The sequence below is a fragment of the Hemicordylus capensis genome, chromosome 1 (assembly GCF_027244095.1).
Source record: "Hemicordylus capensis ecotype Gifberg chromosome 1, rHemCap1.1.pri, whole genome shotgun sequence".
Taxonomy (NCBI): domain Eukaryota; kingdom Metazoa; phylum Chordata; class Lepidosauria; order Squamata; family Cordylidae; genus Hemicordylus; species Hemicordylus capensis.
In genome coordinates this window covers 138,908,929-138,922,796 of record NC_069657.1, presented here as the reverse complement: position 1 = coordinate 138,922,796, position 13,868 = coordinate 138,908,929, and the positions used below count along the sequence as shown (strand labels likewise).

The 13,868-nt window shown below is 46.8% G+C and overlaps 1 protein-coding gene across 3 annotated transcripts in view; it reads right to left on the bottom strand.

Moving 5' to 3' along the window:
• Nucleotides 1–10,548, bottom strand: part of LOC128339229 (acyl-CoA (8-3)-desaturase-like) — a 36,440-nt gene extending 25,892 nt beyond the window's left edge. For 2 of the 3 annotated variants that reach the window (XM_053282780.1, XM_053282781.1), the window contains exons 1-3: nt 8,110–8,331; nt 2,172–2,282; nt 192–389 (exon numbers count right to left, since the gene is read on the bottom strand). In XM_053282780.1, the coding sequence (XP_053138755.1) occupies nt 192–389; nt 2,172–2,282; nt 8,110–8,331 (531 nt within the window). Of the gene's footprint in view, nt 1–191; nt 390–2,171; nt 2,283–8,109; nt 8,332–10,501 lie in introns of those variants that run through there. The other variant, XM_053282782.1, reaches the window with a different exon arrangement.
• Nucleotides 10,549–13,868: the final 3,320 nt, after the last annotated feature.

The following is a 13,868-nucleotide window of genomic DNA, read 5'->3' as shown; positions in this document are numbered from 1 at the left end:
GTGAGAAGAAGACCATGATTCCTTCCCACACTAGCATTGTCCCAGTAGGAATGCTGCATTCTACTAGCCAGATTGAAGGACCACACACAGGAAGCTTCCATGAGGATAACTGAAATTGTAACACAACACTGGTTTTGCAAGGTTTAAAGAACTGTCTTAACCCAGCTATTTTACATACATAGACATATTACCTGAGCAGTTGCAAACATCACTATTCCTATTAGGAAAGAAGCCCAGGAAACTCCAAAGTACCAGATAATGAACCAGGAGGTAATCTCAATCAGCAAGCAATGCAGGAACAGGAGGAGGAAGAAGAGATAATTGGATTTCATGAGTCCCATCTTTTTGACAGTAGAGAACAGATCACGGAAATCCTTTACCAGCAGAACCTGTGGGAAGAACCAACAGTAAAGCTGTGTGTGTGTTTGTGTGAATAAAAGAAAGAAAGAGTGGTTTATGAATCCAGCATCCAGCCTCAGTAGCCAGCAAGACTGGCCAGTACATATAGGTAACCTAGGCAGTTGCCTAGAACACCAAGTTTTAAGGGGCGCCAATGCCCCAGCTCCACTCCCACTCGGCCCCTTCCCTGACAAGGCGGCAGTGGTAGCAGAGGTGAAGGAAGAGGACATTGGGAAGGAGGTGGTGGTGGAAGTGCCTGGTGAGGCCATTGAGAGTGTGTGCCCCAATAAAGGCAGCAGCAGCAGCAGCTTTGTGCACCCAGTCATGCCATCTGGCATGTGGTTGGCCGTCCACTTGCTCTCCTCCAACACTCAGGGATAAGGGACTGACCTCTCAGCACTGAGTGAGTGAGGTGCAGGATGACTCAGGGCCTGAGGGTGGTTGAGGAGGAATTGCTCACCCTCATGCACACACACTGCTCCTGGACACTGGGCATGCTCAGGGCTTCACACTTCTGAGCTGGGGTGCGGGGAATAAAAGTCATACTTAGCCTAGGTGCCAAAAACCTGGGACCCTGAGTATTTAAGAGAATATCTTCTTTGCTATGTACCACACCACGATTGAGATCATCAGGAGAGATTTGTCTGCAGTTGCCACGGGCTCGTCTGGTGGCTACTCAGGGATGGGCGTTCTCCATTGCTGCCCCAAGGCTTTGGAACACGCTCCCTATTGGAATAAGAGCCTCCCCATCTCTTACAACCTTTAAAAATCCATCTTATTTATTTGTTATTTCTCTATGTAAACCACCCTGAGCCATTTTTGGAAGGGTGGTATAGAAATTGAATATAAATCAATCAATCAACCAATCAATCAATCAATCAGTCAAGACACATTGGTTCACCCAGGCTTTTAATTAGTACTGAGCCAGGTATCTGGGGTTGGGAGTGGGGTGGGGAGTTGGGAGAGCGGGCTAAGCCCGCTTTCCCCACACACGAGTGGGGAGGGAGCCCTGGGCATCCAGATCAGCCGCCCACATGATTGCCAGCTCCGTGACGGAGCCAGCAGGGTCTGGGGGGAGCGGGGACCAATCAGCCCCCGTAAGCTCCAGCATGCCCTGCGCGAGCGCGCAGGGCATGCTGGCGAGACCCCCGGAGCTGAGAGACGGCTTTTCGCCTCCCTTCCATGGGTCTCCTGGTGAGTAGCCGCGGCACGGAGCCGCGCCGTGGCTACTCACAATCCAATAGCCCGGGTCTGCAGAGCGTTCGCTCCGCAAACCTGGGCTAAGGGGCGGGCTACATGAGCGGGTTAGCCGCTCAAGAACCACCGGGCCCGCAGCCAAGCCCGGTGGTTCTCATGACTGAAGAAAATCGTGCTAGCGGAGGCTAGCCCGATTTTCTTCAATCGAGTGAATAGCCTCACTGTTTTAATAGTTTGATGGTTTTTAATAGGGCCAGTTTCATGGTTTAAAATTTTATTTGTTGTTTTTGTTGTATTGTTGAAGACTGCCCAGAGACTTGCATTTTGTGCAGTATACAAATAAGTTAAATAAAGAAATAAAGAAATACTCAAGAGCTGGCCCTGGTAGCCAGTGAGAGCTATATTTACTCTAGCAGATACATATATCTTAGAGGCAATTGTACTGATGCTTGGAGGGACAGCCAAGAGAATAATCCCTTGGCTGCAGCATCACAGGCATTGTGGCTGTTCTGTCCTGCATTCTTCTATGGTGGATTCTTCTATCACAGCCCAAACTGCCTCACCAGGAGACTCACATTTTTGCTGGGCTCACAACAAGGTTGATCAGCTGCTAGCTCTCCAATCAGCAGTGAATTCAGGTATTTCCTCGCCAGAGTTTCATTCTTGTGGAAGGCTGTGAAAGCATCCTGGGAGACACAAAATACATGGAATAAACCCCAATTTACCTTGCATACAATGAATCCCAAATATACACCATGTTCACTGCAATGCTGAACAGCCAGAGTTGCTTGACTGGCCACTAGCCATATGGCCTTAAGGCTAGTGAAGTGGCATGAGGCATGGGGTTGTACTTGGCCACTGCCACTGAGGGGAGTTCCAGAACAGAAAGCCCCCGACATGAGAAGAGGACAGCAAAGGCAGGGAGTGGCTCTGTCAGCACCATGCAGGTGCATGGCTATTAAGTGGTAATGAGAATTCTGGTTTAGCTTCTTCATTACCAATGAGTCATTCGTTAGAAATGAACGCTAATTGTAGAAGCCTAATTGTGAGGTTCTCTTTCCATCTTTAGTGACTAACAGAATGAAGTCAGAAGTAGCACACATTTAGCTTTCACAGTGTAAACAGACGGATTATTTCTCATCAGTTATTGAGTCAGTAACTCAAGCCTGTGTTATTAGGAAAGAAAGCCCTCAAACAACTTCAGCAATATGGAAGTGTGTGTGTGTGTGTGTGTGTGTGTGTGTGTGTGTGTGTGTGTGTGCGCGCGCGCGCGCGCGCGCGCGCGCACACACACACACACGTATGTGTGCGTGTGCATTTTAAAACAATTTTTTTAAATCATGAGATAATTTTCACTGGCCAACATGCTTCTCAGCCCTTGAGAGACTGTGGATCTGCAATAGGGATGTGTGAATCGATTCAGGTACAAAATGATTTGTACCCAAATCTACTGGTTTGGAGAGATTTGTGGACAAAACAAATCATCCCTATGCTAGCTGGCCAGATACGGGTCCAAAACAAATTGCCCAGATTTTGGACCTGAAAAATGTGTAGATTCAGAGCTCTACTTTGTGGTGATCTCTCTTGCTGCTTCCATTTTGTGTCATTTTTTTCCAAAATCCCAACCACCCAAGTAGGGGTGTGCAATTCGGTATTTTCGGTGTTTTGGTTCGGATCCGAACCGAAACACCCCTGTTCTGTTCTGTGCCTGAATTTTGCTCACCCAAATCACCCCCAATTCGGTTCGGATTCGGATTTACCCGAATCCAAATCGATTCGGGTAAGAAAAATGGGTCCTGGGGCCAAAAGAATGGGGTGGGGTGGTAGTGCCCAATGGGTGGAGGCTACCACCCAAATTTCAGGGGGATTTGGCAAAGAGCTGATTTTTGGTGAATTTTCTGAATTTTACGCGTTTTTAAGGTTTTTCCCCATTAGGTAGAATGGGGGGTGTATCGCTTCACGTTCGGGGGAAAGAGGTGGCCTAGAGTGGTGTGGGGTTGGTGGTAGTGCCGGGTAGGGGCAAGGAAGCTACCTGAATTTTTGCAAAGGATTTGGGCAGAGGGTTGATTTTTGGTTAATTGTTGAAGTTCATGTCTTTAAGGTTTAGATTCTATGATAGCAAATTAGCGTGGATTCATGGTGTGTCATTGAAAATCTCATTTGCTATCATAGAATCCACACTCAGAATACCTCAGAAACAACAGAACCCTGTACGCCATGGGTTAGAAACCCATGGGGGTGGTTGGCACCCTATGTGCACTACACCACCACTCGCTCTGGGCCACCCCAGCACCCCCCAAGTGCACTTATGAGGCTGCTGAAAGCTCCATTCTATTATAACTTATGAGGAAAAACCTTAAAGACGCGTAAACTTCAACAATTAACCAAAAATCAGCCCTCTGCCCAAATCCTTTGAAAAAATTCAGGTAGCTTCCTTGCCCCTACCCAGAACTACCACCAACCCCACACCACTCTAGGCCACCCCTTTCCCCATGACGTGAAGTGATACACCCTCCATTATACTTAATGGGAGAAAACCTTAAAGACGCATAAACTTCAGAAATTCACCAAAAACCAGCCCTCTGCCCATTCACTCTGCAATTGGGGTGGTAGCCTCCACCCATTAGGCACCACCTTCCCACCCCACTCTTTTGGCCCAGGTCCCACTTTATGCCCCCTATCTGCCCCAAAGACACTAAAACTTCAGAAATTCACCAAAAATCAGCCCTTTGCCCAATCCCTCTGCAATTGGGGTGGTAACCTCCACCCATTAGGCACTACCACCCCACCCCACTCTTTTGGCCCCAGGACCTTTTCAATTAAAGTAAAAGGAAAGCAATTTCTGCATTGAAATCAATGGAATCAAAAAGGTGGGAAATTCAAAGAGACGTCAAACTGAAAACGGAGGGGGAAGAAGAAGACAAGGCTGGCACTTTTCTAGGGCACAAAAAGGAGACCCGAAACACCCAAAAAATTCAGACCCGAAACAGGGGTGATTCGTTTCGGGTCCGAAAATTATTGGGTCTCATCATGGGTGATTTGGTTCGGCTCCAAATCACCCGAAATTGGTCGTTTCGGGCACGGGTCGTTCTGTGCCCGAAACGCTTTGCACATCCCTACTCCCAAGCTTCAGATTGGTGACTTACAATGTGCAACTACTGGCTGGCGATTCCCCCCCTGGTTCCAGATTGGCTCGTTTCTATTCAAATTTTGTGTTGCCAGGGGTGACTGACCCCGCATCAGCTAGGGGAAGGGTCAAAGAAGGGACAAGGGTGGGGGGAGTTCAAAGGAGAGATTTTCAAATGTACTTAAGGAGGCAGGCAGCCACCATTCTGCCTTTCTGCCTTGTAGGAGAAGAGAGAGAGAGAACCAGAGGACCTTTGCCTTGCCTTGCCTGCCTTCTGCCTGGAGTAGAGTCTCTGCTTTTTGTTCCTGCTTTCCTGATTGAGGAAAAGGGAAGAAATTTTTTTTTACACCCTTCTTGCTGCTGAAAGAATCACTGCCTGTACCTGCTGTCTATGCGAACTGATTTGGGTACAAAACTATTTGTACCCCAATCTACCTGTTTCAGGAGATTTATGGACAAAACAAATCGCCCCTGTGCTAGCTGGCCAGATTTGGACCCCAAACAAATTGGGAGTGATTCGATTTGGGTACAAATTGAACGGAAAAAAATTGATTCATGCACATCCCTAATCTGCAAGAAGCCTTCAGTGTCTCTGTGCTGATGCCCCACTGCTCAGCTGAGCAAGCATGGAATGGGAGGAGGGAGAGATTTTTGCATCCTTCCCCTCCCTCAAGAGCCATTTACATTTGTATAATGTAAAAGCAGCCTGAGGGGTTGATGTGAAAATGTGAAAGAGGGGAGAGATGTGAAAATCACTCTCCCTCCCACTCCACGCCTGCTTGGCTGCACAAAGAAGCCTTTGGTGCAGAAATGCTGAAGTTGTCTTGTGGACCTGCAGCCCTCTGCAGCCCTACCTCTTTTGCCAGAGGGCTGCGGACTATGTGGGCCAGTATCGCCAAGTATAAAATTCTCCTTCAACACCTTTTGAGATCTGTTTCATATTTATTAGTTGGATCATCTACCACCTCCTGTTCCATACTCAGAAGGACCTTGATGAAACAGAACGCCCATTTTACCCATTTGGGGATATAGCCCATAGCTCAGTCATAAAGCATCGGCTTTTCATCTCCCATGATTACCCAGCTCCAATCCCTGGCATCTCCAGGCAAGACTGGGAAACAGAAGTGGCTGGTGCGGGCGCCACCAGGGGCACAGGAGAGGCACCTTTAAGCATCAATTAGAAGGTGCTTCCCTCCGCTCTGGCAGCACCTGCAAGCTGCTCTGAGCTGCAGTGCACCACCCAGCACTCCCTGCGGTGGGGGATCAGCTCCGCCACTCACCTGGCCACCGGCTTGGGATCAGCTCAGCAGAAGCCAGTTGAGTGGTGGAGACGATTCCCTGCTGCAGGGGGTGCTGGGAGCAGCTTGCAGGTGCTGCCGAAGCTGACATAAGCACCTTCTTGTTTCTGCTTAAAGGTTTTTCTCACCACCACCGGCCCCGGTGGTGCCTGGACTGCCCGCCACTGCTGGGAAAGCCTTCTGCCTGAAACCTTGGAAAGCTGCTGCCAGTCAGTGCAGATAATACTGAGCTAGAAAGACCAATCGTCTGACTCAGTATAAGGCAGCTTCCTTCCTATTAGACAGCATCCAGCTATTAATGGGCTTAGAGCTGGTGAGAGAGAGAGAGAGAGAGAGAGGAGAGAGAGAGAACTCATATTACTCTGTTTACCAGTGATGTGGTTTTGTTTTTATCTAATCCAGTATTGGAACTACCAACTATTTTAAATATCTCTGAATGGTATTAACAGATAGCTGGTTTTAAGATCCCATGGGAGGCAGGGAGCAAGAGCAAACATTTTACCCTTTAAAAAGCACCGCTGCATGGTGGGATGGAGGAGGCAGCGTCCATGGGGAAGGAGGAGGGAGAGAGGGGGAAGTTCTATTTTTTACCATTAAACAAGCACTGCTTGGCAGCAAGATGGGGGTGGAACAGAGGCTGTGGGGAGGGTGGGGGGGCTCCTTCCACCTCCCCACCTGCCTCCCAAATGACATCACAGGCCGGTCTGTGGCCTATTTCAGGCCTATGTGGCCTATGTGCAATGCGCAGAGAGGTCCAAAACACATGATCCCAGCAGCCAGGTTAAGGTCACACTATCTCCCAAGGGGATCCCAGAAGTTCACATGAACAGCCTAACCCAGGCTGGGCTAGGCTGGAGAAAAATTCCTGACTTCCCTCCCCACCATTCCTCACTTTCCCTGAAAGCTCCACCAGACCTGCATCCCCAAACAACCCCCACACCCTTTACTTACCTGCCAAGCAGCACTGGGAGCAGCAGCAGCAGCAGCAGCAAAGCACAAGAAAAGGAGGAGGAGAAGGTTTGCTAAACTCTAGTGCTGAAGCCCAGCATGTAAGAAAAGGAATGGTGAATCCACATTGATCCTCCCATCCAAAATCTAGATGGAAGTGAGCCTATTTCTATTTATAGTAATACATCGTAAACCTTGATTGATGCAGATCAAGAGAAACGTATGTTTAAAAAAGACCTTCCTTTTTGTTCCCACAGAGTAACTTCACCAATGGGGGTGGTGGGGAGGGCAAACTGTTTGTCTAAGGGAACTTGCCCCTGCCTGCCTCTAGCACAGCTGATGCCCTGGTGCTAGGGCCTGGTGCCCAGATGCGGTCAAAAGACCTACGCGCTTGCATCTATAATGAGCTGCCCCAACCAGAACCATAGCCACAGGAAGGGCGGATGAGTGCCTGGATCCCTCAGGGATACTCCAGACTCTCTCCCTGAATGTTCAGCTTTTTTTTTTAAAGTAAGCCTCTAATCTGCATGTGTGTGGCAGGTGGGGGAAGAGATAAAGGAAAGTGTTCTAATAAAAGTCTATCTAATTGCTTGCTAAGAAGTAAAATAGCCTGAAACTGTAATAGGCTACCTAACTGTATGCTCTACCTGTTCTGCAATGATTCCTAATCCCTTAGGCCCCCATAACCACCAAAGACTTGGCTATGAGCCTGCCCCAGTTCCAAATACAGATACATGTTGCCTTGCCTTTTCATGCCTCACTATGCAATCATCAGACCATCATCAGAAATAATTCACCAGAATCCTCAGAAATAATTCACCACTATTTCGCCAGCTCCTGATAATCAAATAAACTTGAACAGATAAATGTGCACCAAGTTAACAAAGGAAAGTGCCTTCCATATCCCCCTTCCCATGATTGAGTCCCCCCACCCACAAAGACCTAAATTCTACTCTTGCACACTCCTCACCTCTGTCTTTGAAATTCCCTGGGAACGGCTACTTTTTTTTTTTTTTGAATGAGAACTCTTCCCCAATAGAGGGGTCTCTTGCTGTTCATCTCACCATGCCATGTTATGAAATCTTACACCACTTGGAAGCAAATGACCTGGGCACAAATTCCTCCGTCCAGTAATCTCACCGTGGCATCTTGTCCAGAAAAGTGTTTGATAATACGGGATCCTCCTGGATGCTGGTTACAGAAGATACTTATATTGTAAACCTTCCGGTTGATGACCAGCCATCGGTCCTCTTTGGAGTTCTTCTGACCAGAGTGAATTCCAATCTCTTCCCAAGTAAAAAGTTGTGCACCGTCTGAGTTAGATTCTGGCTTCCCCAGTGCAGAGGCTGACTGTGGAGGCATCTTGACTTCACAATGCAGACTCCAGAGTGAGCACTTTCCCTTCCCTTCCAGCTGCTAGAGTGCCGGCTAATTGCATACTCTCCCAGCTTTGTGTTGTCACAAAGGATGAGCATATACAGCTTCTATTAATCATTAATCTTGCACATTAATCCTGCAGCCTCTCTGTGGAGCTCTTGCTCATTTTTTCCTATTTCCATATTTTTTTCCTGTATTTAAAATATTGAAACAACCCTTCCATTTAAGATGGAATATCAAAACAACCCTTCCATTTACAGTCTTACAAGTAACACTGGTAGGGATGTGCAAACAGGTTCAACATCGAACTGACTCTTTGGGGGTTCTGCGAAGGTTCCCCCTCCCCCTGCCAGCCTCCCTTGTAGTCCATACCGGCCCGCTGGCCAGCTCTTTGGCCCGTTCGAGCCTTCCCCCTCTGGCGTGGTAGCCATTCTGAGAATGCCGTGCCTGTGCAATTGGCCTCTGTGTGACCCAGGCCATGCAGAGGACAATTGCGCGGGCATGGCAGCCTCCAAAATGACCACCACATAGGAGCAGGAAGGCCCAAATGGGCTGAAGAGCCAGCTGACCGGCATGGGATGAGCATCAAAGGAGGCTAGTGGTGGAGGGGGAACCTCCACAAACCCCTGCATCACCTCCAACAACTCCCCTGGAGGGGCTAAGTAAAAAAATAATAATTTTTTTTTAAGTTCATGAACCTGCCTAGATCAAAACAAACTGGGGGGGTGGGGTTCAAGGGGGTGCCAGACCAAACTAGCCCTGCTTCTCAAGTGTGGTTGCATGGAGACCAAGAGAAAGTCTGGGTACATGCAGCCTGAATTACAAAGACAACATAATATACAAAATGGTACACAGTAGCTGACATCCTAAGTAACACTGTGCATGCAGCCCAAAGAAACACGCATACATTGGATGCACTCCTACTTCTGATGTGTGGATTCTCACACATGGGGGCTGATTTCCACCAATCTCATCTTTCCCCAGAAGCTTTCTATGCCATGAGCAGATACGTTGCTGAAGGCCACACAGCCCTTAGGGACATATTTGCACTTTGCACAAAGCATTTCTGGGGGAAGGGGAAATGTATGCAAGAATCCATGCTTTAGATGCAGGAGCACATTCACTGCATGCATGTTTCTTTTAGCTGCATGCATGCAGTGTTACTTAGGATGTCAGGCACTGTGTACCATTTTGTATATTATATTGTCTTTGTAATTCAGGCGGCATGTACCCACTGTGTACAGTCTTGTATATTATGCTGAGTTTAACATTTAGGTTCCACGCAACCAGACTTTGTCTTGGTCTTTCAGCTCATTGAAAGACCAAGCTTCAACTCATTGGGTTGAGTGATATGTCTGGCAGAAAATCAAGAGGCGAAGCAGGTCCCAATCACTTGATAGACCATACACCTGATGAATTTCTGCCTGCTGCATCTCTACAAGGCACAGTGCTTCACACCACCTATTATAGTCAATATAAAGGCATCAATTCAACAAGTGAGCATCCACACTCATGACAGGTGCACCTTATGGATTTCTCCCTGATGAATTTTGACATTATCCCCAGTATCCCACCAATGGGCTGCTAGGAGAATGTGCCATCAATACCATGCAAGTAGTTTAGGAGACATAGCTGCTCTCAAAACCCATGTGCTTTACAAGCAGAAGCACATGGCTGAGGAATGACATAATGTTAATCACGTGGGTGCAAAGCTGGCAGAATGTCCTTATGTCACAGGAAATGATCAAAGAAGGGGCTTACAGCACAAGAAATGGTCAGAGAGGGGGCTTACGTGACCGGAAAGGCTCAGAACGGGGGTCTACCCTCGTCCCAGACATAATGGTGATCACATAATGGTGATCATTATGTTGGCCCCCACAGCCTCCCATCCCACCCTGGAATATGCCTGGGCATGTCCTGAAGGTGGGCATGTGACTTCTCTATGAACATGCCATGCCATCCTGGACCAATAGTAACAGTTTTCAGAGCCTGGAAAGGACTGGCTGTGCAGATGTAATATTTTGGCGTTGACCATTTTGTGTAACTTTATTAGTCAAAATGGGGTCAATTGACCCCTACACGAACAAGCATCACCACCCTGGACCAGTAGGAATAGCCCATGTCTCTCTGAGCCATTTTGCTCTTGAAGACTCACTGTTCGTGTGATCATGGGGTCCCTCGAGAGATCCTTAGAGTCAACTGTACCACTGTCAGTTGTAAAACCTAGCCCAAGAAAGCATTATATTAGCACAAGTTCTGATAATGAGAAGTTTCCACCAACCAAGTTTCCAGTAGAAGAATACCAAGAAGTTTATGAAATCTGGCAGGAAATCATGCAGGCTATAGCAGCAGAGCCTCCCAGAATGCTGGTAATAGAAGATATTCACACTGAGAAATTTTATAGCGGGGGTGGCTGTGTCTAGAGGTCAACATACAAATAACTTAAAATTGTATTCTTTATTACCTTTTTTTTCCATTTGTAGGAAGAGGGGGGTCCATGCCTTAATGCACAGCCTCTAGCTATGTGGAATTTGACAGAACCAGGAAACATGCATTATTATGGTATGTATGGAGAATATGGGTTTGAATCTCCATTTTCAAATACAGAAAGAACTAATCAGCCTACATTCCTTTCACTGTCTCTATAACTGAACTAAATCTGGTTCAAATTGAGATCTACAAGTTAGATCTTTTGCACTTCAAATATTCATATATCTGCCATCTTGGATCGGGTTGGATGACATCATTACAAACTACATCTTTGAGATGTCCCCCTATGTCACTCACTACAACTGTACCAAATTTGGTTAAAATCAGTTAGGCAATCCTCAAGTTAGTGCACTTGCACCTCAAAGGTTCACACATCCACCACCTTGGATCAGGGTGGATGACATCATCACAAACTACACCATTGGGGCATCCCTATGTGTCCATGCAGCTGTAGCAAAGTTGGTTCTAATCGGTAAAGCGGTTCACAAGTTAGCTCACTTGTGCCTCAAAAGTTTATGGTTCCACCATCTTGAATCAGGGTGGGTGACATCATCACAAACTACACCACTGAGGTGTTCCTGTGTGTCACTCATTACAACTGTACCTAATTTGGTTCAAACTGGTTAGACAGTCCACAAATTAGCTAGTTTGCACCTCATGTGATGTCATCTACATCATCTTGGACCGGGTGGATAACATAAGAACAGCCCTGCTGGATCAGGCCCAAGGCCCATCTAGTCAAGTATCCTGTTTCAAACAGTGGCCCACCAAATGCTGCTGGAAGCCACAGGCAGGATTTGAGGGCATGCCCTCTCTCCTGCTGTTACTCCCCCAAAACCAGTACTCAAAGGCATCCTGCCTTTGAGTCTGGAGGTGGCCTGTAGCCCTCCAACTAGTAGCTGTTGATAGACCTGTCCTCCAAACCACTCTTAAAGCCATCCAGGTTGTTGGCAGTCACCACATCTTGTCGCAGAGAATTCCACAAGTGGATTATGTGTTGTGTGAAAAAGTACTTCCGTTTTCTAGATTTCCTGGCAATCAATTTCATGGGATGACACCTGGTTCTAGTGTTATGGGAGAGGGAGAAGAATTTCTCTCTCTCCACTTTCTCCACACCATGCATGATTTTATAGACCTCTATCATGTCTCCCTGCAGTCGTCCTTTTTCTAAACTAAAAAGCCCCAGGTGTTGTAGCCTTGCCTCATAAGAAAGGTGCTCTAGGCCCCTGATCATCTTGGTTGCCCTCTTCTGCACCTTTTCCAGTTCTACAATGTCCTTCTTTAGATGTGGTGACCAGAACTGTATTCAGTAATCCAGGTGTGGCCGCACCATAGTTTTGTATAAGGGCATTATAATATTAGCCATTTTATTTTCAATCCCCTTCCTAATGATCCCTAGTATGGAATTGGCCTTTTTTTTACAGCTGCCACACATTGACAGCTGTCGACACTTTCAACAAGCTGTCCACCACAACCCCAAGATCCCTCTCCTGGTCAGTCACTGACAGCTCAGATCCCATCAGCGTATACTGTACTTGAAGTTGGGTTTTTTCGTCCCAATGTGTCTCACTTTACACTTGCCAACATTGAACAGCATTTGCCACTTTGTCACCCATTCACCCAGTTTGGAGAGATCTTTTTGGAGCTCCTGACAATCCGTTTTGGATTTCACGACCCAAAAGTGTTTGGTATCATCTGCAAATCTGGCCACCTCACTGCTTACCTCTACTTCTAGATCATTTATGAATAAATTAAAAAGCACCGGTCCCAGTACAGATCCCTGGGGGACCCCACTTCTTACTTCCCTCCATTGTGAAAACTCCCCCTTTATACCTACCCTCTATTTCCTGTCTTTCAACCAGTTAGCAATCCACACATGCACTTGTCCCCTTATCCCATGACCACTAAGTTTCCTCAGGAGTCTTTGATGAGGAACTTTGTCAAAAGCTTTTTGGAAGTCCAGATATACTATGTCAACTGGATCACCTTGATCCACACACTTGTTGACACTCTCAAAGAACTCCAAAAGGTCGGTGAGGCAAGATTTACCTTTGCGGAAGACATGCTGGTTCACTCCCAGCATGGCCTGTTCTATGTGCTTTACAATTTGATCCTTGTGGATGCTCTCCATTAATTTGCCTGGAACTGACTTTAAGCTAACTGGCCTGTAATTTCCCAGATTGCCCCTGGATCCCTTTTTGAAAATCGGTGTTACATTTGCTGCTCTGTGGTCCTCCAGTCCAGAGTCCAATTGCAGGAATAAGTTATATATTTTAGCAAGGAGGTCGGCAATTTCACATTTGAGTTCTTTGAGGACTCTTGGATGTATGCCATCTGGTCCTTGCAATTTGTTCATTTTCTGTTTTTCCAGACAGTTTAGAACATCATCTGTCATCACTTCTATCTGACTCAGTTCTTTAGCCTCCATCTCCAAAAAGCCTGCTTCAGGAACAGGTATATGCTCAGTATCCTCTGCTGTGAAGACAGATGCAAATAACTCATTGAGCTTCTCTGCAACCTCCATATCCTCCTTAATAATCCCTTTCATTCCCTCATTGTCTAATGAAACTGCCTCCCTGGCAGGTTTTCTGCTTCTGATGTATCATCATAACTACTGCATCATCACAAACTACGCTGTGTTCCTGTGTGTCACTCACTGCAACTGTACCTAATTTGGTTCAAAATGGTTAAGCAGTTTACAAGTTATGCCACTTGTGCCTCAAACATTTACCCATCCACCATCTTGAATCGGTGTGGATGACATCATCAGAAACTATGCCATTGAGGTATCCCTGTGTGTCACTCACTGCAACTGTACCTAATTTGATTCAAATTGGTTAGGCAGTCCAAAAATTAGCCCTCTTGCACGTCAGATGTTCACACAGATGCCATCTTGAATTGGAGTGGATGACATCATCACACACCATGCCATTAGGGCATCCCTATTTGTCCCTACAGCTTTAGCACATTTGGTTCAAAACAGTTAAGCGGTTCACAAGTTAGCCCACATGCACCTCAAAAGTCCACACGTC